Genomic DNA, 21,817 nt, shown 5'->3' with positions numbered 1-21,817 from the left:
CTGACACGCCGGTATCCTTGAGCTGCAAGCAACTAAAACCCCCACGAAGGAATGCAGACAGATGCTGTGAAATCCTGTAATTACCATTTAATATTAATACATACCCCATTTAGTCAAGTTTGCACTAGTTAGCACAGCCGCGTACTGTTCTCACCTTCATAGTTGTGCACATACTGCAATATGTACCATTTGTATCCCTTTTCTCGTTTGCTTTGTGGAGTAGATGAAAAAGGGTTGGTAATACGATGACGTCAACAACTGAAATTTTCGGCAAATTCCCAAGGGGTCTGGAAATGTACAGTTCACTACTTGCACCATCCATGTTGACATCGCTGTACAGGGGACAGGAAGTATCATGGCTCTCCGGAGCTCATCAAGCAGAACTAGCGTTTACTATCATGCAGGGCCCACAGCTTTTCTTTGACAACAGCCAATCAGAACAGAAAAATAACCAATCATTGATGAACAAGAGTCTGCTTCTTGACCTGCAGAAAGAGAAAAACAAACAAAAAAGGGACACACAACAATACAACAAGAGCAAGCTATCACTGCGTCAACCTAATGAGGAAATACAGTATAAAACCAACATTGTTTTGCTGAACAATCACACGATGATAAATCACAGTGCGCTTAGTGCCAACCACAGCCTTAATACGTGCGTTGAAAACACCCAAGTCCATACTTATGAGAGCACTATGTGAGCACCTCTGTGCGTACACTCACTTGTATAAGTAATATTTCTCTATAGGAGCATCCAATAGAGTGTGAGGGGCCACAGATCTGCCACCCAAACATGTGTAGGAGATGGAGGGAGATCCAAGTCCCAGAGATCCAGGAGCTGTCCCAGAGCGCAGGGACCCCAGGGAGACTGTGACCAGAGAAGCCCAGGGCCCCTCTGAAGAGGCGCAGAGGATTGCCTCGAGGGGCCACAACCAGCAGCTGGCAGAGTTCCGGGAAATAACAGCGGCAAGCCAACAGGCCCGCCCGCAGCCTTCCACCCCCAAGCTGGCTGAGCCCGGGACCCAGCGACCCGGGACCCAGGGGTGACCAACCCACCGGGGACCCAACAGAGCCCAGGGATGCAGATCCCACCAGGCAACCACTGGGAGCAACCAGACATATGTTAAAAATCTGAAGCCCCCCGACAAGGGGAGCCGCGAACAGGTGCAGTGCAGACGTCGTCTGGCCTACGCCAGCTGATGCCACCACAAAGCCCTTCCCGCAACCCTCTGTTTCTAAGTGTAGTTAAAATTGGAAGTGGGCACCGGCACTCAGGGTGAGGCTGCATGATCCCCCTGCCGAATGCCGCTAGACAAACTACCTAATGAAGACCTGCTCTACTGAATCTGGAGGCCATGGACAGATTGGACTCTCCCCCTGGCAACAATGGAGGCTGAAAGATTGGACAAAAGACTAAATAAAAACTATTTCACTGAACAAAAAACAAAAAAAAAAAAGTTGTACACAAAAGTTAGTGATCCTGATCGTGTTTAGACCAACAAGAAGGCTAACCCTGATGGCGCCACTGACTAATGCATGGGACAGGGGTTAAAGAATTTTGTCAACAGCGAAACGTCATTGCTTTTTACAAAACTCTATCTGTGTTGCAGGAATTCATGCATGCTCATATGGAGTGTCACTGTACTTGAAGGTGAAACAAATTATATGCTGTTTTTACAAAAAAAATGCCATCAATTAGCCGCAACGCTGTGGCGGCATCAGGGAGCCTTAGGTCGTTTAAAAGTGGCCAGACTGTAAAAGTAATATGGGGCAATTGTGTCCTTTTTATAAAAGATTATGTGATGATGGCATATAGGAGGCATGGGGCTGTCTCTGCGATGCCATGGACATCCGCTTATCTTGGACATAACTTGCTTTTAATTACGTTTGAAGCTGCAATTGTTAAGTTTTCCTAAAGGTGTCTGTCCCCATCAGTCCCTGTGCAGTCTCTGATGATCTGAACTCCAGCTCTAACAAAGAGACGATCATGGAGTGCTGCAGTGCTCCAGTTTGCCGTCTCAGCTGATTTTGTTCAAAAAGCAAAACTTATTGCCCGTGTTTACTTTCATTTTCAATATATTAGCCTCGAAGCTTGGCACTAACTTCCCACATTATCATGACACCTCCTTCTGGTGCACCATGGCGCAATAGCCACTTATAAGACAGACCAATATTACTACCAAGCGAGGCGGAATGAATGCTGCAAAATTCACACAACGCCATGATGGCATGGCGTGTTTATGAGACACACTGTTGTGGTAATATTACTCCGATTCGCCGGCACAGTGTGTCTTGTACAAAGGGCTTAGGTTCCAATATAATACAACGCTAACCCTGATGATCAGTCTTCAAACTGAATACAATCCTCTTTTTCTGACACATAAGAAAAGACTGGAGTTGACACAGTTGTGCTTTATTGCTGTACAGGAACAGTAATAGAAAACATTGGGATCATAATTATTATGAAATACCACAATCTTCTTTTGCTTTACACAAACACATACATATCGTCGCTGTCGGGCTCAAACCCCCTATCGCTTTTTTTCCCATGATTTTCATCTTTTTACATATGTTGGTTCTACTGTCATCTTTCACATCAATTAGTAGATTTATTCATGACGTTTTGATGAAAGGTGTGAAAAAGAGCTTTTGACTTTTGACCATGCTGAGTCTGTTTATTTTATAGGAAGGATTTCCTGAAAAGTTATATATATATATTTTTTTTAGATACAAGGTTTTTGCTTGACAGTGATGACATGCAAATTAAAGATATGAATGTACAAAACATGTTTCAGTAAAAAAAAAATCTATGAATAAAAATTTTTAAAAGAAAAACATATTACATGAAATAAAACATATCTAACACTATAAAAGGCAGTGAGAAACCTCTTTTTCTAGGCTCAGAAATAATCTCTTTTCAAAAAACTCAAAACGGGGAGAGAGAATGGCCGTTAGACACTGGCTGTAGCACCAGAATGCTGATCACAAAGATTCACCATGGGTTGAGAATAAAACTGAACAAATTCTCCAAGGTTTCCGTGTTGTAGTGAAGCTACGTCAGCGAGCAGTTAAAGGTGGACAATCATACACCAGGAGGGATGGTGTAGTGACTCACGGTGTGGCTGAAACATGCAAGGTAGAAGCACTAACTCGTCCTCCAACACAAAACTGCTCACTAATTAATGCCAAATGTCGTGTTACATTGGTTTTTCATTGGCTGTGACATGGTACAAGGTACACCTTGCTCATAAATGCATTAAAATCTCTCATGCAGTACTGATCTCATTACATAAGACGTTAATCTTGGAGCAAATCAAGCCTCTAAACATTATCAACTTGCTTTATAAATAAACTGCATAATTTCTGAAGACGTGATTCACATTAAGCAGTCATTTTAGAACCAAGTGCAGGTTACAAAAGCTTTAAACAGAGTCAGTTGTGTACAGGGGTATTAAAAGTATGAAAGGATAAACATTTTCATTTATACATTCAGTCCAAATGTGAGTGGTTTGCTCTGATTCCTCCTGTATGTGCACCTTAGTCCACAAAGACATGGTGAGAATGATCATTCGGTGGCGGCGCTGCTAATTTGTAAGACTGAATCAATCGGACATGTTGTGGGTGATCAGTGGCAATGAGAAATCAATTAGAGCTATTGATACTTGCGATTGTAATCCATTCGGGTCTGATCTTCAAAAATCAAACTGTTCGTCGCGACACACCCAGCTCATTACAGAGGTCAACAAACGTGCAAACTACAACCATTTACATTTATCACGCCTGGCTCACATCCAGATGGGAAGTAATAAATAGTTTCAACAGTTTGCTAGGCATAAACATTTATTCTTAAAAAAAAGAAGATATTTACATTTTAAAATAAACCTTTTTATCATTGCATCAAACCCAAAACATTCTTATCATCATCACAAACCGTTACCACACTGTTCCCTTTTTCTTCATCTTTCATTTCAATCTCTGTCCTTCTGATATAATAAAAACGGGGGCCTAAAACAGTATTTACAAGGACATTACTATGGAAACACCCGTAAAGCCGGTCTTATCCACTGCAGCAGTAGGGTGGGGTCAAGTGGGAAGGAAGGTCTGTTTGTTGGGGTCAAATGAGGGGAAGGGTGAGGTGAATGGAGCATACGTCCACAGTTCAAGAACTACAATACTCTGGTGTGTGTGTGTGTGCTCCTCTAAACACACAAACATATTAACATACATGGGCAATGTCAGGCTCTTGAAACATGAAAGGCTCAGCCGTGCTTGAAACAAGGATTCCTATTTTTTTTTTACAACAGTTAAATGGATTTTAAACTATTTTAGAGGTAAATCTGAGAAGTGGAGTATTATTTGCATAGACTGATTTTTGGAATGTGGAGAAAAAAGTGCCCTCTAAGCTGTTTTTGTCCAAATTTGTCTTTTTATTTTTATTTTTTGCTGGCAGCAGCAGTAAAACAGACTTGGAGCAGAGGTTAAACTGTTCAATGTGACACTCATCTCAAACTTTTTACTCTTATTTTGTGACAAACTGCAAAAAATACTAATAAATAAAGAATGTTCCTTATTTAATACCTTTCCTCTAGACCCGTGTAGATTTTTACGTGCTCTGTTGCACTCGTCATCTGATCTGACACTTGAGTGTTTTTCATCTGTGCCTAAAATGCAAATTATGAAGGAATCAAAATGAAATCAGGCTAAAACTAAAACATGAGCTGTTTTTAAGCCACATGAAGCCATGCCTAAGCGATCAGTTTCATCAAACTATTCCAAGATGAGTTATTTATCTCATTCTTTAAAGTGACCATCTGGCTATCTCATTATGATGAGATATAATAGCCTCTTTTCTTGTGATAGCTCGTTAATTTGTTCAGTTATTTAGAACTGGAAAAAGTTTGTTTCACTTGTGATAACCAGATGTTATTCTTCAAATCTCGATAAGACAAAAAGTATCCCTTCCTTAACAGGCAGTCGTGCTGATTCAGGCTAGAAATGATGAAACATTCAGTAAACATTTACAGATAATTCACAAGCATCCCAATATAGATACCGCTTGAAGAACTTAGGGATAACTTGTTGTCGTCGCATGAGAAAACATTTGTTTTCCTGAGATAACGTGTCACCTTAAGTAAATACAGATTTCTCCACAGAAAAATAACTTGGTCATTTTAAGATAGTAAAGTAGTGGAATCAGGGTTTCCAGACAATTGCCATCCCGCTCTTTCGGAGTTGGGTCACGGGGGAAGTAGCCTAAGCAGGGAGGCCCAGATTTTCCCTGGCCAGCCGAGAGACGTAGTCCCTACAGCATGTCCTGGGCATCCAGGAGGTATCCTAACTAGATGTCTGAACCAACTCAACTGGCTTCTCTTTATGTGGAGGAGAAGCAGATCTACTCCAAGCTCCTCCCAGATGACAGAGCTTCTCACCCTGTTGCTAATGGAGAGCCGAGACACCCTCTGAAGAAAACTCATTTTGGCCTCTTGTATCCATGATCTTGTTCTTTCGGTCACTACCCAAAGCTCGTGACCATAGGTTAGGGTAGGAACGTAGATCAACCAGTAAATGAGAGCTTCGCCTTCCAGCTCAGCTCCCTCTTCACCACACCACTGCAGACGCAGCACCAATCTGCCTGTTGATCTCACCTTCCATCTTTCCCTCCTCATGAACGAGACCCAGAGATGCTTAAACTCTTACATTTGAGGCAGGACCTCTTCCCTCACCTGGAGAAAGCCTCCTATTCTTTTCTGACTTCCCACAATTGCTGTTCTAATTATTTTACTTCTGATTGAACTGCTTTTAATTTTACTTTGTGGCATTTGAGAAAAAATTTAGGGCTTCAGCCTTCGATGTCCAGACCCAACAACGCCCATGTGTTGACACTATGAGCGTTTCGTTGCTACTTTAGGAATGTAGACTGTTTTGTTTTTTCTTATTTACATCATGTATTTCTCATCATCCCACAGAGACCGCCACCAAACTGAAATACCAGTTTTGATTTGTTCATTTATGTCACTATATACATTGATGATTTGCAGACACACTATCATGTACATTAGTTGTGATAACTAAACTTTAACCGTAGTTTTCACATGCATCCCTTTGGCACAGTCCCGTGTTCACAACATGAACTACGCACCTTCTTGTTAAAGCTTTGTCAGTTCAGCTTTGCATTTGCACCTTGAACCCCTTTGGGCGTTCTTGTTAGATTCCCTTTTTCCGATAACGATAAGTGCAGTGGCTTGGAATTTGGCCAGAGGTTTTGTTTTTCTCAAAGGCTGGTAACAAGGAGGAAGAGAAATGCACCCTGGGATACTGAGGTTATCCTGACCCCTCGTTGCCATGGCTTCAGTAGCACTTAGGGCCCAAACATGCTCAAGCCAGCCTCACTGATGCTCAAAACCTTGAGGTTCATAAAGGCGTTTGTCAGCTTGTAAACTTTATAAGTCCACAGTACATCAAGTATGATCAGCACCATGTTGTGAGGAGGAAACTCATCTCCATGCGGTGGTTAATGGTGATTAGCCTGGATGCAGGTAGCAGGCCCGTTCACAACTGACCACGCCGAAGATGTTGCTGATTAGCTTGTAGATTCAGCTTCCTATAAACGGACATCATATATTTGTTTTCTCAAACAAACTACAAATAAATATAATAGATCATCTTTTGATATGCCTCAGTTTGTTAATAAAATATTTCACCATGCATTCTTGATTTAAAAGTGTCACTCTGTACACATTTAAGTTTCAATGTATTGATTTGGGTATCTTCCACAGTTAAGTGCAAAGACAAAAAGGCAGGACTCCCGGCCCAGAGGCCACGCTTTCGCGCTTCAGTGCAGCCTTTGGGCTTCGAGGCTTGTTGGCCCACGTGTTGTAAACAAAAAAGAAAAAATAACAAAAAATCATTGAGAAAGTAGCTTGTGGATGTGTGGGGATCACAGAGACTTTGTCATGGAGAGGCCTTCCTGTTGGTCCAGAGCAGAGTGGGGGGGGCAAGGGTGCGGAGTGAGGTGAGCGGGGTTTATATTCGCCCCGCCCCTCACACTGCACTTGTCGCCAGCGCAGAAGCTCCCTGAGGGCGGCACTCTCGTCTCGGTTGGACAGACGTAGTTGCTGAAACACCTAGCATAGAAACGGAAAACAAAGACAAATTGGTTTGGGATCAGAAGAATATGAGAGGAAATAAACAATCAAAGCACACTATTACAACAATGGTTGACACAATGAAGCTTGGAATGGGAGAATGTAAAGCAAAAGAAAAATAATTGTAATCCTATTAAAAAAGACAAAAGAAAACCCATGTTTAGTTATTTATGCTTGATACTAGGGCTGGGCGATGGTTTAAATTCAATATCACGGTAAATTGAGGATTTCACCTCAATAACAATAAATGGACAATATTTTTATGTTTATTTATTTAGCAGATGCTTTCATCCAAAGCGACTTAAAATTTATAACCTATAGGGCATGTTGTGATCTGTGGGGGAAACCGGAGTACCCGGAGGAAACCCACGCATGCATGGGGAGAACACGCAACTCCACGCAGAAAGGCCGCAGCCGGGTTTCGAACCTGCAACCTTTGTGCTGCGAGGCAACGGTGCTAACAACTGTGCCACCATGCAGCCCATTAATAATTACATTTATGAGCAGAAACAAAGGTTGTCCACTAATGGGGCTGTCGCGTGTATTACATTGAGTCACTTTGTCACTTGAGTCGTGGTGGTACAGGCTCTTAAAGGGACATGAACATCACCAACCTACACACATCTTTTCTTTTTTTATTGCACTTATTGAAATGGGAAAAACTATATCAGTTAGAGTCAGAAATTTTGATAACTATACATGTTTGATTTAATACCATCTCTACTTGATACTACTTCCTGAAAGAGATACTTGGCGGTTTTGGCTTGCTTTTAGCACCCCCTAGTGTTCATGAAAAGGTGGCAGCCCAGGGAGGGGCTGACACCTTAACGTGGTGGAGGGGTTTGAGTGGCTTAATGATCCTAGGAGCCAAGTTGTCTGAGGCTTTCTGCCTCTGGTATGGTCACCCATGGCAAACAGGTCCCAGGTGAGGGATCATTCAAAGAGCAGCCCAAAGACCCCTTATGAAGATAAAGATAAATGGAAACTGTTTTCCCTCGCCCGGACACGGGTCACCGGGGCTCCCCTCTGGAGCCAGTTCTGGAGGTGGGGCATGCCAGCGAGTGCCTGGTGGTCGGACTTTCACCCATGGAGCCCAGCCGGTCACAGCCCAAAGAAGAAACGTGGGTCCTCCTTCCCATGGGCTCACCACTTGTGGGAAGGGCCAAAGGGGCCGGGTGCAGTGGATGACGGGTGGTAGTCAAGGGCAGGGACCTTGGCGGTCTGATCCTCGGCTACATAAGTTGGCTCTTGGCACATAGAATGTCACCTCTCCGGTGGGGAAGGAGCCTGAGTTGGTGTGTGAGGTTGAGAGGTTCCGACTAGATGGACTCACCTCAATGCATGGCTCTGGCTCTGGAACCAGTTTCCTTGAGAGGGGTTGGACTTTCTACCACTCTGGAGTTGCTCCCACTGAGAGGCGCCGAGCAGGGGTGGGCATACTAGTTGCCCCCCATCTTGGTACCTTTACGTTGGGGTTTACCCCGGTGAATAAGAGGGTAGCCTCCCTCCGCCTACGTGTGGAGGGACGGGTTCTGACTGTGGTCGGAGTTTATGCACCATCGACCCTTTGTAGAGTCCTTGGAGGGGGTGCTGGAGAGTGCTCCTTCCAGTGACTCCTTTGTTCTGCTGGGGGACTTTAATGCTCACGTGGGCAACAACAGTGGGACCTGAAGAGGTGTGGTTGGGAGGAACTGATCTGATTTCGAGCAGTGTTTGTTATTGGACTTCTGTGCTAGTCATGGATTTTCCATAATGAACACCGTGTTCAAACATAAAACATAAACATATGTGCTCTTGGCACCAGGATACCTTATCACACTCCTGAGCCTCCCTGGTAAGGTCTATTCAGGGGTTCTGGAGAAGACGAACTGTCGAACCTCGAATTCAAGAGGAATGGATGGATGGATAGTGTTCATTAGTGAAACCAAAAGTGAAACTCTTCTTTTGCTGTACCTTTCTCTTTTTAACACCTTAATCTAACTGCTGAAATGTCTCCTCAGCCTTTATTAGTTTCTACAGGAGCGGTTCATCACTAAATCAAACAAATCAGCTCTGTTCAAAAACATAAAAATCTATGTGAATGACCATGCAGTGACATAAAAGGAAAACTCCTGACATTGGAATTGCTTTAGAATAATGTGGTGTCACCCTTTTGAAGTAGCATGCTAGCTCATCAATCTGGTTGGACTCTACTTCTACAGACTGAGGTTGTTCAAATAGCTATCTACAACAGGTTCTTAACCTTTCAGCAAAAGCATCCTTCAAAAGATTTGAAGTATTGCTTTGTTTCACCAACACCAAGGTCAACAATACAGAAAAGCTCTCAAACACACACACACACACACACACACACACACACACACACACACACACACACACACACACACACACACACACACACACACACACACACACACACACACACACACACACACACACACACACACAGACAATAGTCCGTATGCAGCACATCATCCTTCACCCATGATTCAGTGTCCAGGTAAATCAATCAGACAGGATTTTCAATTTTCCTCAGTCAGTGGTACCAGCAGGGACAGGCCTTGATGATCCGGGTCGGATTAAAAACCCAGAGGTTTGGGTTGCTGGTAGATTTCATTAAGGAGAAAAAACTGTTTCTTCACACCCAGAATTATACAGATACATATTTCAGAGCTGTTTTGCATTTTTCTTAAAAACAACAAAAGCTGGAATATATAATTTTTTTTGAATAATAAAAGAAATGAATCAGCCAGAGTCTTGCAGATAATTCTTGATGGGTTTATTAATGTTTAAATACTTGAGATGCATATTTACAGACTCTACAACTATCATAAATTAAGATTTTCAAAATGTTTCGGGCCGCTTGAGGATTATCAAGCATGTAAATATTACAGAACTATAAATTCTTGTTAAATCAGCTAAAACCAGGCTGAATATTTAATGCGGAACCCAACCAACCCAATTTATTTAGTCGTGCAGCTCATTAATGTTTCTTTTTTAAACTTTTCGACAGTTATGAGCATCCGGGTAATAAACTAAGGGTTTAATTGTTTTTATAGACAAACTTGTTTTCCTTGTATGTTTTTCCGCTCTGATTATCAAGTTAAGCTGTTTTTTTATTGTGTCGTTTTCCAGGAAATGCCTCAAAGCCAGAGACACTGTTGCCTGAAGCACACAGGGACAAACATGCACGGATACATATGTGAAACACCACATATATGAGAGCATCCATGCAAATGCTCACAGTCTGACACACACACACACACACACACACACTCACACACACACACACACACACACACACACACACACACACACACACACACACACACACACACACACACACACACACACACACACACACACACATTGATTGTCTGCACAAGCACAATGCTCAAGAATCTAATCCATAATTTACACCTCCCTGCCAGGCTATTCTCTGCTCTGGCGCCAGCCAGGAACACCAGCTTCTGGAACAGTAGACAAGAAGGAACACCATGTCCTTCTGCAATGCATGACTCTACATGGACAAACACACAGACTGAACACTTATGAGGATAAGATACAATTTTGGGTGTTATTAATTTTGAGAAATGCGTTGCTTTCAACCTTCATGCCAGAGAATGTAGAGAACTTCAAAAATCAAAAGGTCATAAAAACAAGATAAGATTGTTTTGTTGCATTTAAAAATTCACAAAAAGCTGAAAACCTTGACAAGCTTCTGACACAGTACAATGTTCTGGTCTAAAGAAGACAAAAAAGTTGCATGGTGTCTGTACTTGGAGACTAGGATTAATTTAAAAGTATCATAAAGTTCTGATTGTGAAAAAAATAAGTAAATAGAAACTGACCTCCAACATCTTAATCCACCCTTTTAACTATAGAGGATGTTTTTATTTTTTTTCACTTATTCCTGAAGCTACAATCATGTCGTCACCATCACATGGCTGACACACACCAGGAGGTTAAAAACACCATTTTTTCCTCACTGAACTCCTAAATTATACATGTAAATGAAAATGTCTCCAATTTGAGCAAATCTCAACAAAATGTAAAATCTTGTATCTTTGATTTTTGTTAGTTTTGTTGGACAAAAAAGCTAAGTTGTTATTTATGTCATGCGCAAGCGTTTTTCCGTTTTTCCGACAGATTTTCTTAATGAGGGGTTCTTCGTCCGTTTTTAGAGCATGAGAGGCTGCATGTTTCTGAGAGGCAAACATGTGAGTGCTCCTTCTTTAAATGTCATCAACTTTGTCCAGCCGGATAAACAGACCCATCAATCTCTGTGCTCTTCAGCCATTCAGCTGTCTGTCAATTTGTTATATAATTAGTCTAGACTGCTCCGGTCTACTCGCTACAGGGAAATAAAACAAGGTAATCTATGCATTCCCAAACCAGCTGTCCCCTTCATCTAGCAGCATCCTTTCATTTTTCCCATTAAGTTTAGAGAATCCAACATAAATTCAGTCCTGAATGATGCTAATTTAAACTCAATTCGGCTCAAAGAATTAATCTCATTTCGTAATGAAAAAAGGTAATTAATTCCTTTCAAAGCGATGATGACAGTCTGTCACTTTTATCTCTGGCTCCTGGTGACATAGTTTGTCTGCAACACTTTGCAGAGATTATGTCAAAGGAAGAAAAGCCCAGGTTTATGGAAGAAGTCTTCACATGTCTAAGGGAGTACTCCAATGCTTCCAACAGGGAAGTCTCCCTTCATCCGCTAGCGGTTAGCATCAGAAGTGAGCAAATTCTCAGTGACTCCCATGTTAAATATTACAATTTTACAACCTAGTTAAAAAAACATTTAACATTAAACAGCCATGACAACTCTGATGGTGGTGTGTGTGTGTGTGTGTGAATTTTTTCTAACTCTTCTGTTTAGGTGTAATTAAATTCTTGAAATCATGAATAATTAGATTTGACTGACAGGTAGCACGAGCATCAGAGCTAGCACTAGCAGCTAGCTCTAGGGAAGGCCTCAGCATGGGCCTCACATTAATAGATGTTTGGCCATTGACTCTCTGAACTGTACCTGTGTCCTCTGTGTGTTCATGTTTGGGTAATACATAATATAATAATAATATAATCATGGAATTATTTGAACAAAGAGGGCAAGCTGTGATTATTGACTGCACTAACAGATCATCTGCTTCATTTTTATCAATAAGTAAAATTATAATTCTGTACTTTATTACACTGGTTGAATGGGGGAAAATGCTGTGCATTCGAGTGTGTTTAAAATAACACTGCTTGGTCAAAGATGGGTTGAAAGATGTTGGTGGGGCTAGCTGGGTATCGAAACTGGAGCTAGGTAAGCTGACCGAGGCTATCTAGCAGAGGCTTGAGGGCTTTGCTGGTCCACAGCGATCAGTAAGGTTGCTGCTGCAGAATGGAAGTCTGCCAAGTTTTGGTTATGTGCCTCTCGCTTTAACAGCAATGACCCTGCGATCAGAAATCTGTCAACCTTGCCCAGTGAAACTGGGACAGTTGCTACATGCAGGTGGCAGCATGCTCCCACATCTGAGACATGCAGCTGCCATGGCTTCCATGCAAGGGTGTAGTTGTGCTGGTCGCCTGTGGAGCTCTCTGAGGGAGACTTCAGAAACACTGCAACTCTCTGAGTTGATGTTGCTTCAAATTTGCAGTCGCTCAACTGCATTTTTCTTGTAAAAAGCTTTGGGCTAGCAAGTAGCTAATATCCTGCTGATCTCTGACCGTGGTGGAGCATGACCTCACGTTAGCGTTTAGGGCACCTGGCTCCGACTGCAGCCGTCTGAGGCTCTGCTTGTATTTTAACTGTCCATATTAGAGCTCCACAAGTGACCGGCACAACTACAGTCTCGCATGGAGGCCAGGCGGCTGCATGGGTCGGCTGCCTTGGAGCTTTGTCTTAGCTTCAAGGGTTAGCTCAGTTAGCTAGCTACATTGTTCATTTGCACTCGCTCAAAAGACCCCGACTGGACGTCACGAGATGTGTGACACGGCCAAAATGGCAGTGGTGGGAACCTCAATTTTTGCCTCAAAATAGAAAAATTAGAGAATGGGGTGATCCTACATCCAGAAATTAATATATGTTTATTGTCTTAAAGGAGTGTGTTGCTAGTGTGACAGTGTGAGCGCCCTGTCACTGTATCCCGATTGAACATGTGCCCTGGCTAGTTGGCCAAGGGGATGTCCCTTTGGCTGACTGGTAAGCAAGTCTCACCCGGGAGTCTGGGGATCTAATCCCGCCCGGGTCTTCGTTTCTCCACCTTGCCACACTTGCTTGTTAGCATCAAATCTTACTGATATAAGTCTTGAGCAAAAATGAGAACTGTCAGAAATCGTACAACTACGGGTACAGTTTGAAATGTTACACAAATATCAGGTATTACATATAAAGTAAAATTTACAATTTATTTACAAAAACAAACTGAAAACCCGTCTAAAAAGGGTTTAAAATTGGATCAAATGATAAACAACACAAAAAACACACAGTAGAATTAGTCAAAATACAAAAATTAAATAAATTATTTAGTAAATAAATGCTGCTACTTGTCTTTTACCAAACAATCCATAAACATTTAGACCTGCATTCATGTTAAATTTGCATGCTTTTTAGTAACAGGCTAATGATAGCTGTTCAAAACACAATATGGAGGTCAATGGATCAATAAAAGCTTCCCAAATCTGCAGGCTTGTTTGTTTTGTTTTTGGAGAAAGAAAAACTGACATGATAACTGACAAAAGCAGCGACAACATGAACTGATGAACTAGACATGAAATCTTGCAAAAGCAGCATTTTCCAGCATTTTTTCACTGTTGTCAGAACAGCTTTTTTATCGATGCCTTATTAGAGGCATAAACTCACTTGAAGGAACATTTTGGCTGCATAAATTTGTGATTTTGTCCGAACAAGAATTATTATGGTGACCTGCTGTACATCACTTCCTGGACTTCTTCTTTTTGTAGAAATGGCTCATCGGTCCTTCAAGGTGTTAAAGCAATGAGCACAGCACCAACCAGCATCAACCAGTATGCAACGCTGCTGTCCCAAAACAATTCCAGCTCAAAACTTTTCATACTGGGTAATGCAATCCTTATCTTTTAAAATGTTGCATTTTTATACATTTTGCATAATGTAGAATGTAATGACCATGAACATGTAATTCATTAAGTGCAATAAGTCATTAGGAATTTCTTATGAATATTCCTTCAAAAACAGCAACAAAATTGACTTTGGTGAAAAGGTTCATAAAGTAGGATTTGTAAAAATCAGTGACGTTTCAGACTCTCGAGCTGTTTTGAGACGGCAACAATCTTTTTTGATCTTGGCTGCTTAGACTAGCTGTTAGCTCATCTGTCACGATTGTATAATTTCTGTGAAAAACACTGCTATTACTATTAGGATGGAGACATGTATGGTGATGACATACACTCACCATATCTATATTTGTTAAAAGTACTTCCAGTGAGCCCTCTGACCCTCCTGCTCTTTTTTAGAGGGCAGCCCCTGCACCAAACGGAGAGAAGTTGAGATGCCCCCTCTGGAAAATAAAGATGGGATAGAGATTAAAAAGCATGTTTAATAATACAAAAAGAGAGAAAGTCTTTGTTAGTTGGAATGTTAGAAAGACGTTTGATAAATCAGCATTTTACTTGCATCCACAAGCTTCAAATGGTTGTAAACGCAGGGCGAAGAACATTTTATCAACCTGAGGATTTCAAAGTGGGAACACGGTGTGTATCCTGTGAGCTCATCAGAAAGTGGTTCACAATGTCCTTTCCTTTTTCTTTTGCCAGAAGCACCACAGAAAGCAACAATTGCTTACAAATTCAGTCTGCAATGAACCTCAATTAAATCTAGTGTGATGAAAGTTTGTTAAAAAGCAGAGCAGAATGTTCTGGAAGATGCGTTACAGCAGCGATGGCACTTTAAAACTCTTTGTAAAAGTCTTATCTGTGTAAAGAAAAGGGAAAAAAATCTGCCACAACAAATGTGTTTTGTGTTGTTTTCATGTAGTTGCTCGGATGTTTTCTTTCAGTATTCAAGTCGAGATGACGGACGGATGTCATCACTCATTTTTAAAGGCTAAAATAGCCAATCACACACTGCAGCTGCTGCAACCACCTTCTATTTGTCTCTGATAATGTTGAGATGAGAAAATAATCATTTCATTCACGTGTCATTGTCATGGCAATAGCTTCTGATCGATGTAGCATTTATGAATTGTGAAAAATAGTTTAGAAAAAGGGTTTGCATTATGGGGGAGCTAGGGGGAGCCACCCGGGGGAGCCTGAAATGTTATCCCTCTCTCTCTCCCAGCATCATAATGAAGTTGATCAGATGGGCCACTCTCCCCCACCCCATGGATGTTTACTGGAGGCAATCTGAGGAAGGACACCCCCTCCCCCACAAGACATCACCGGCGATCGGATGGACAACTCCCCCACCCCTCCACTGCTCCCACAGAGTTTTAACAGAGCCCCCCCCCCAGCCCCCCCCCCCCCAAGCCCCCCCCCCCCCATCTCCCCCCCCCCCCCCCCCACACACACACACACACGTCATTTAACTACATTGAACTGCTTTTGTAATACTTTAATTTCTTATTCTGGAGTAAAATAAAGAAACAATCTAAATCATCACATATCTGTGGCATCAAGAAGCAACTTAAGAGTTCAAACACAGGGATGGAGCCATCGACATATATACTGGACAATTCATTTCCATAGGCTCCGATAACACGTTTTTGTGCCAAAATGGGAGGTGGCCACCACCGCCATTTTGACCGTGTCACAGTTCCGTCAAGCCCAGACAATTCCACAAAAGGGAAGAGAGGAGGAGCTGAGGGTGTGGCTGTAAGGCTGGAATCAACTGATGACACCCGGTCAAACTAGCTACAAGCTAACCTGAAGCTAACCCAAAGCTAACACGGAGGTGGGAGCTAAGCTAACGGAGGTAGCAACCTAGCTACAACCGGAGTTAACTGTGCACAACACCAGAGCTTCTGAGTCAGAGATACGCTGGGCTGACCGCTGGGTAAAACCGGGTGGAACACAGAGGTCTCCCGAAAACTGCTGAAAGCCGGCAGCCCGCGCAGCAGACAGAAGCCGCGGTCAGATAGAGATGCGCCGAGCTGCGGGGAGGGGCGAAACGGGTGGAAAACATCGGTCTCCCGAGAGCTCCACAAGCCGATAGTCGGAACCCAGCTCCACCAACATGTTATATTTCAACCCATTTTCTAAAGTGCAGCATTATGTTAAATGCACTGGGTTTTACCCCATTACATTTAAATTTCATGGTTAAACAGTACATGTTAAAATCTAAGCTCAGCTCGGCAGTGACCTAAAATACATAAATATAATTTTACTTACAGAAAAAAATGAAGTGGGGACTCCTTGGACACTCTATTAGTGCAATTAATGCCACAGCAAGTCATTTTGTCCAACAATTGCACAAAAAATATCCAAAAAAGAATACACAAACACACAGAGACTCAAAATCCTGGAGCAGTTTCCAGGCCAGACCGAGGCTCTACTGAGGCCTTTCCACGGAGCTAGCTCTGTGGGCACGTGGGTCTGATGCTCATTAATTATACAGAATTTTAGGCTTTTAATACACTTAAACAGAAGAGTGAGAAAAAAAATTCACCCCCCTCAGAGTTGTCATGAGTGTAAACTAGATCATTTAAACAAAAAACATGTTTTGGTACCAGGCTGTAAACATGTTTATTTCTGCTGTGAAACTGGTATTTTTAACATGGGAGTCAATGAGGATTTGCTCGCTTCTGACACCAGCCCCCAGCGGATGAGGAACTGAACCGAGCAGAACCGGTGCGCGAAGGTGCGGGATCCAACCCACAGGAGAGGAGGGAGAGAGGAGGTAAACAGCGAGTGGGTCACAGGGACTGAACTGATGTTTGTCAGCAAAAAGTGTACACCCACACCCCCACGGTTTAAACGCGACGCTCATGCAGGTGTCTGTTTCTGTTCCAACGCTGCTACACACAATATTTTTAATTTATGAAGCTATAGTTTTTTTTTACTCAGTAACGGATATGATTTCAAATGTGGCGAATTACAATTCTTTTTTAAAAACTTACTCAAGTAAAAGTAAAAGTACAGCTTTTAAAAACTACTTAAAAAGTATAAATATACAAATAAGCTACTCAATTACAGTAACTTGAGCAAATGTAATTTGTTACTTTCCACCTCTGAGCTTCGTCACATAATGTACCTTCACTTCAGGAAACAAGACACCCAGTTATAGCACATTTCGTTTATCTAACGAGACTTGAAACACCTTGTTTTATAATCTTGAATCTTTCATTATAATAAATTGTCTAACAGGAAACTGGTCCTAGTCTGAACCACAGTTTTAATTAAAATCCCTGTGTTCCTTACACAAATGCATATATTGTCCTCTTTTGTGCCAAAGCTTCAAACCAATATCATCGACCCAAAAGGTAATCAGTAGCAGATGTAAATCTGATGAATGATCAAAATAAAAGGAAACACAAAATTAATTAATAGATAATTTCACATTCTAATTATTAATATTCAACATATTCAGCTTTTGTGATGACAAATATATCATAGATATCTGTATTTTGCAGAATTATCTTACATCTCAGCAGCCTGTTTATTTTTGGTGGTTCACGTTTGGTGCTGTATTAAATAGCTGTTGACCTCTTTTCCAAATATTTTCCAAAAGTAAATTACGCACAGGCTGCATGAGACAGCGTGGTTTCATCAAATCCATGCATCTTTTTTCTTGGTTGAAGTAATGGTGAAGAAAAATAACTTGTATTTCTTAAATAATGACGTCTCAATAGTGTGTCTACGATAACGTTTTAGCCTATCTTTGGTCTGGGAGGTGTAACTTATCATGATGCAAGCCTTTTGCCTGCCTGGGGCAGCAGTAGCTCAACATCTCCGGCAGCTCCGGACATCTGCTGTTGTGTCCTTGGGCAACACACCTAAACCTCCTTGCCTGCTGGTGGTGGTCGAATGGACCGGTGGCATCAGTGCTCAGCAGCCTCGCCTCTGTCAGTGCGCCCCAGGGCAACTGTAGCTACATCGTAGCTCATCACCATCAGTGTGTGAATGTGTGTGTGACTGGATGAATGATACACCATAGTGTAAAGCGCTTTGTAGTCCTTGGTCTGAGAGGTGCTATACAAGTGCAGGTTATTTATCATTTAAAACATGTTAAAGTGTTACAAGAGGAGATAAAAGCATGTATTTAAAGTTCATGTTTGGAGACCAACCTTCACAGTTGGCAGGCTCAGGCTGGTGAGGAGACACCATTAGTTCTAGTAACACCTGGGCTCCCAAGGCCTGTTCTGACAGGATGGACATTACGGGACCCTTAAGGATTCCAGTTGGAAGATTGGAGGATTATTTAGGAGGAGTGGAATGAACAAACTGATTTCAGTGGTGAAGGGTTAAATGAGTGGGTGAACCCACTACCAAGGATGAACTCTGCTAACTTTAAAAATCAGCTGCTCTAACTAAGCATGGAGGTCAGAGAGGAGCTCTAGGATGGACACAAATAAAGTAACTGTAATGTAGAGGTAAAGTAGGGCAGGGCCAACGTTAGCAGCTGTCATATGGTCCATTAGAAATGTTTGACTTTCATTTAGCTTGTTATGTGACAGGTTAGAGCACAGTCTCATGTTAGAGTTTGTCATGACAACATTGAGATACCTCACATACTGATGGCATCTAAAAATTAACTTTTTTTTCATAATAAAGAATAATTTTAATCACAATTGAAACCTACAATCCTAGAAAAACGTCATCCAATCAATGTGCACGTCCTGTTCTCACTGATTGGATAGAAATCCCTCCATCAAACTGTGTGTGTATGTGTGTGTGTGAGTGTGAGTGTGAGTGTGCGCGCACACATAAGCGTGTTGGGAACTGGTTTGCACTGATGTAACCATCTTTACGCTGACAAAAATGTAACTAAGTAACTTTTAATTAGAGTACATTTTATTTATGATACTTTTTATTTTTACTTGAGTAAAAATTTAGGCAAGTACCTTTACTTGTACTTGAGTAAAAAATTATCAAAGTATGGGTACTCGTACTTGAGTAGGACATTTTAGTACTCATTCCACCTCCGACGAAGCTTGTATTTCTCATTTGTAGTTTTCTCTTTCTGTGTCTCGTTGCAGCATTGATCATCCACTCTACTTCAGGCTTTCGCATGTATACACTGTTCTTTAGTGGTTGATGATTAAGTTGTCATTATTTTTCATGTAATGAACTTGTGTGTGCCAGAGTGCACGCAGCTATGTGAATGTACTTGTAACCGTATCCATTTGCTCTTTCAGAAAAAGCTCAAATGTCATGAATGAGACACGCTGTTCAAAAGACGTTTTCTCTTCCCTTAGTCAACAAACTCGTACAGGAAATGTGCTGCAATCGTGCATGTGATGGTCTGAATTTGCAATTGTGTGTCTTAGGCACAAGCATTAAAGCAGCATACCCCAGAAAGTGGATGTGTTACAAAGGTTAGGAGTTGCAACAAAAATGTGTAACATGTCACCATCAGTAGAAGGATTTCAAGTGTGTTTAGGGTATTTCACAACGGACATAGCAAATAAACAATTTAACGAATACCTGTGTGTGATGGCTGTCCAAATGTCTGTGCAGGGAGGAGCTGCTAGAATTTGACTTGATGTGACCTTCATCCTCCAGTGACCCTGAACACAACATAAGAAATACTTTACAAACCACAAACAACTGACTAGACCGAAAATCGCATCGGAGAATGTCTCAAAGAAAAATATATTACGCTGGATCTGTAATTATTACTTTCTAGGACAATGTGCAGCAGAGCTGAAACAATATAATAAGTGATATGATATGTTTTCTATACAAAACTTATACACTGCAACACCACATGTGATTTCAGAAGTTACAAGCAAGGAGAAAGAGAGCAGCATGCATTCAAAAATGTCTGTGGCTTATTGTCTGTTTTGTTTACCTCAGGAAATGACATGTATTTACTTGCGCGTTACTTTTATTTAGAAAGTTTCCGGATGTTTTACACAGCTTTTGTGTTTGACTTCCTGTCTAACCCGATCTACTGCAGAGTTTGGTGTTTTATGGAAGCACTGTGTGTAAAACAATTGACCTGAAAATGAATGATGGCGTCCCTTCACTTATCGTGTCCACAATGCTACACTTTGCTGCCGGTGGAAAAATAACTTGTCCACAATAACTGCATCTAATTGTCGCAAATTATGTTTTGTGGCCATTTCGCAATGTTTTTACGTCCAGTGGAAAGAAGGGGTAGCAGTTATAGTTCTATGTTTTTAAAAAATGGTGCCCCACAAACGGGATCAAAGGGATCAATGGCCCCTTCTATTAATAAATGCCATGCCCCCCAAGCACATCTGGTTTTATTCCTGATGTGTTTTTTCCTAGCAAACTAAATTTACTGCTAAAATGTCTGCAGAAGAACTCACACCTGCGGATAATCAGCTAATCAAGTGCATTTAATTAGCAGCACCTGCCAGTGATTTCCCTTCATAATTAATGTGGACGAAAGAAAGGTGGCCTTAGACGTTTGAGAGTTTCTGCACCTCGGCTTGGATACTATGAAGTTAGATGAGTAAAAAGATGACTATTAAAGGGGACATATGATTTTAAAAATATATAGTTCTATAGTTGATAAAACTCAGCAGTTTTATTTTTGACAGTTTAAGTACCTTCCAGAATGAGCCATTTTAGGCCTCTGTCACTTTAAGAAAACAAATAGGAGCTGACCACACCCACCCATCCCCTGACTTGCTGCCATAATCTGAGAAGCTCTGATATCTGGGAGGAGCTTAGAGTAGTGCCACTGCTCCTTTGCCCTGGAAAGGTGAGAGGGCTAAGCTAATGTCTTCATTGTGATGTCACAAATGGACTTTCTGAAACTGCTTGTTATAGGAATACAAATCCTAAACAAATGGATGGGTGTTTTGTTTTACATGATTAGAATAGAATAGAATAGAATAGAATAGAATCTCTCTTTTTTTCTGTGGTGCCAAGTTTTGAAGGCAGCAGTTGTCACATTCACAACAGGAGCAAAAATGTATGAATAAAAGAATAAGGAATAAAAGACAAAAACATCTATGCAAGAAAGATTAAAAAGATGCAGTTGGGTTTACAACAATTTAAAAATAAATAAAATCATGTTGAGAAAATAGCAGATTATAATAGAGAGTGAAAACATGAAAAGACAAATGAAATATGAATGAGTGCAAATAGAGTTACAACATAACTGCAAAAAACAAAAGCAGCAGGGAGACAAAAAACTGTTTATTGGTTGTTGGAAGCAGTGGAGGTTGTAAATGCGAACAGCTGCTGGGAGGATGGACCTGTGATGACGTTCCTTTGTGCACCTATGCAGCAGTATCCCACCCCATGCACGTTGCAAAACAGTGATATTAAACAACATCTACCACCTCAAACGCTTTTGGAGTTTTTATAGAGGCGGTAGAGACCTGCATGGCAGCACAAAAGGATGAAAAAGATCAGTTTTGCATCATATGTCCCCTTTAATGATACCTGGTGTTTCAAATTTGCTGTTCCTGTTTTATTTCTGAATACAAAACATGCATTTTGCATTTGCCATAATGGAGAACAATTCTACACAGCTGCAATAACCTTAAATTGTATTTACTGAGTGA

General features: G+C 41.4%; 1 protein-coding gene across 1 annotated transcript in view; it reads right to left on the bottom strand.

Annotated features, from left to right (window-relative positions):
* Nucleotides 1-6,813: 6,813 nt before the first annotated feature.
* The window catches only part of myo16 (myosin XVI), a 109,140-nt gene continuing 94,136 nt past the window's right edge, over nucleotides 6,814-21,817 (bottom strand). Inside the window, 3 exon segments of the mRNA XM_015966257.3 lie at nucleotides 6,814-6,993; nucleotides 6,996-7,124; nucleotides 19,758-19,840. Of these exon segments, the coding sequence (XP_015821743.2) occupies nucleotides 6,952-6,993; nucleotides 6,996-7,124; nucleotides 19,758-19,840 (254 nt within the window). The 3' untranslated portion in view covers nucleotides 6,814-6,951.

The sequence above is a fragment of the Nothobranchius furzeri genome, chromosome 14 (assembly GCF_043380555.1).
Source record: "Nothobranchius furzeri strain GRZ-AD chromosome 14, NfurGRZ-RIMD1, whole genome shotgun sequence".
Taxonomy (NCBI): domain Eukaryota; kingdom Metazoa; phylum Chordata; class Actinopteri; order Cyprinodontiformes; family Nothobranchiidae; genus Nothobranchius; species Nothobranchius furzeri.
The sequence above is the reverse complement of the archived record's forward strand: the minus strand, read 5'-3'. Positions and strand labels throughout refer to the sequence as shown.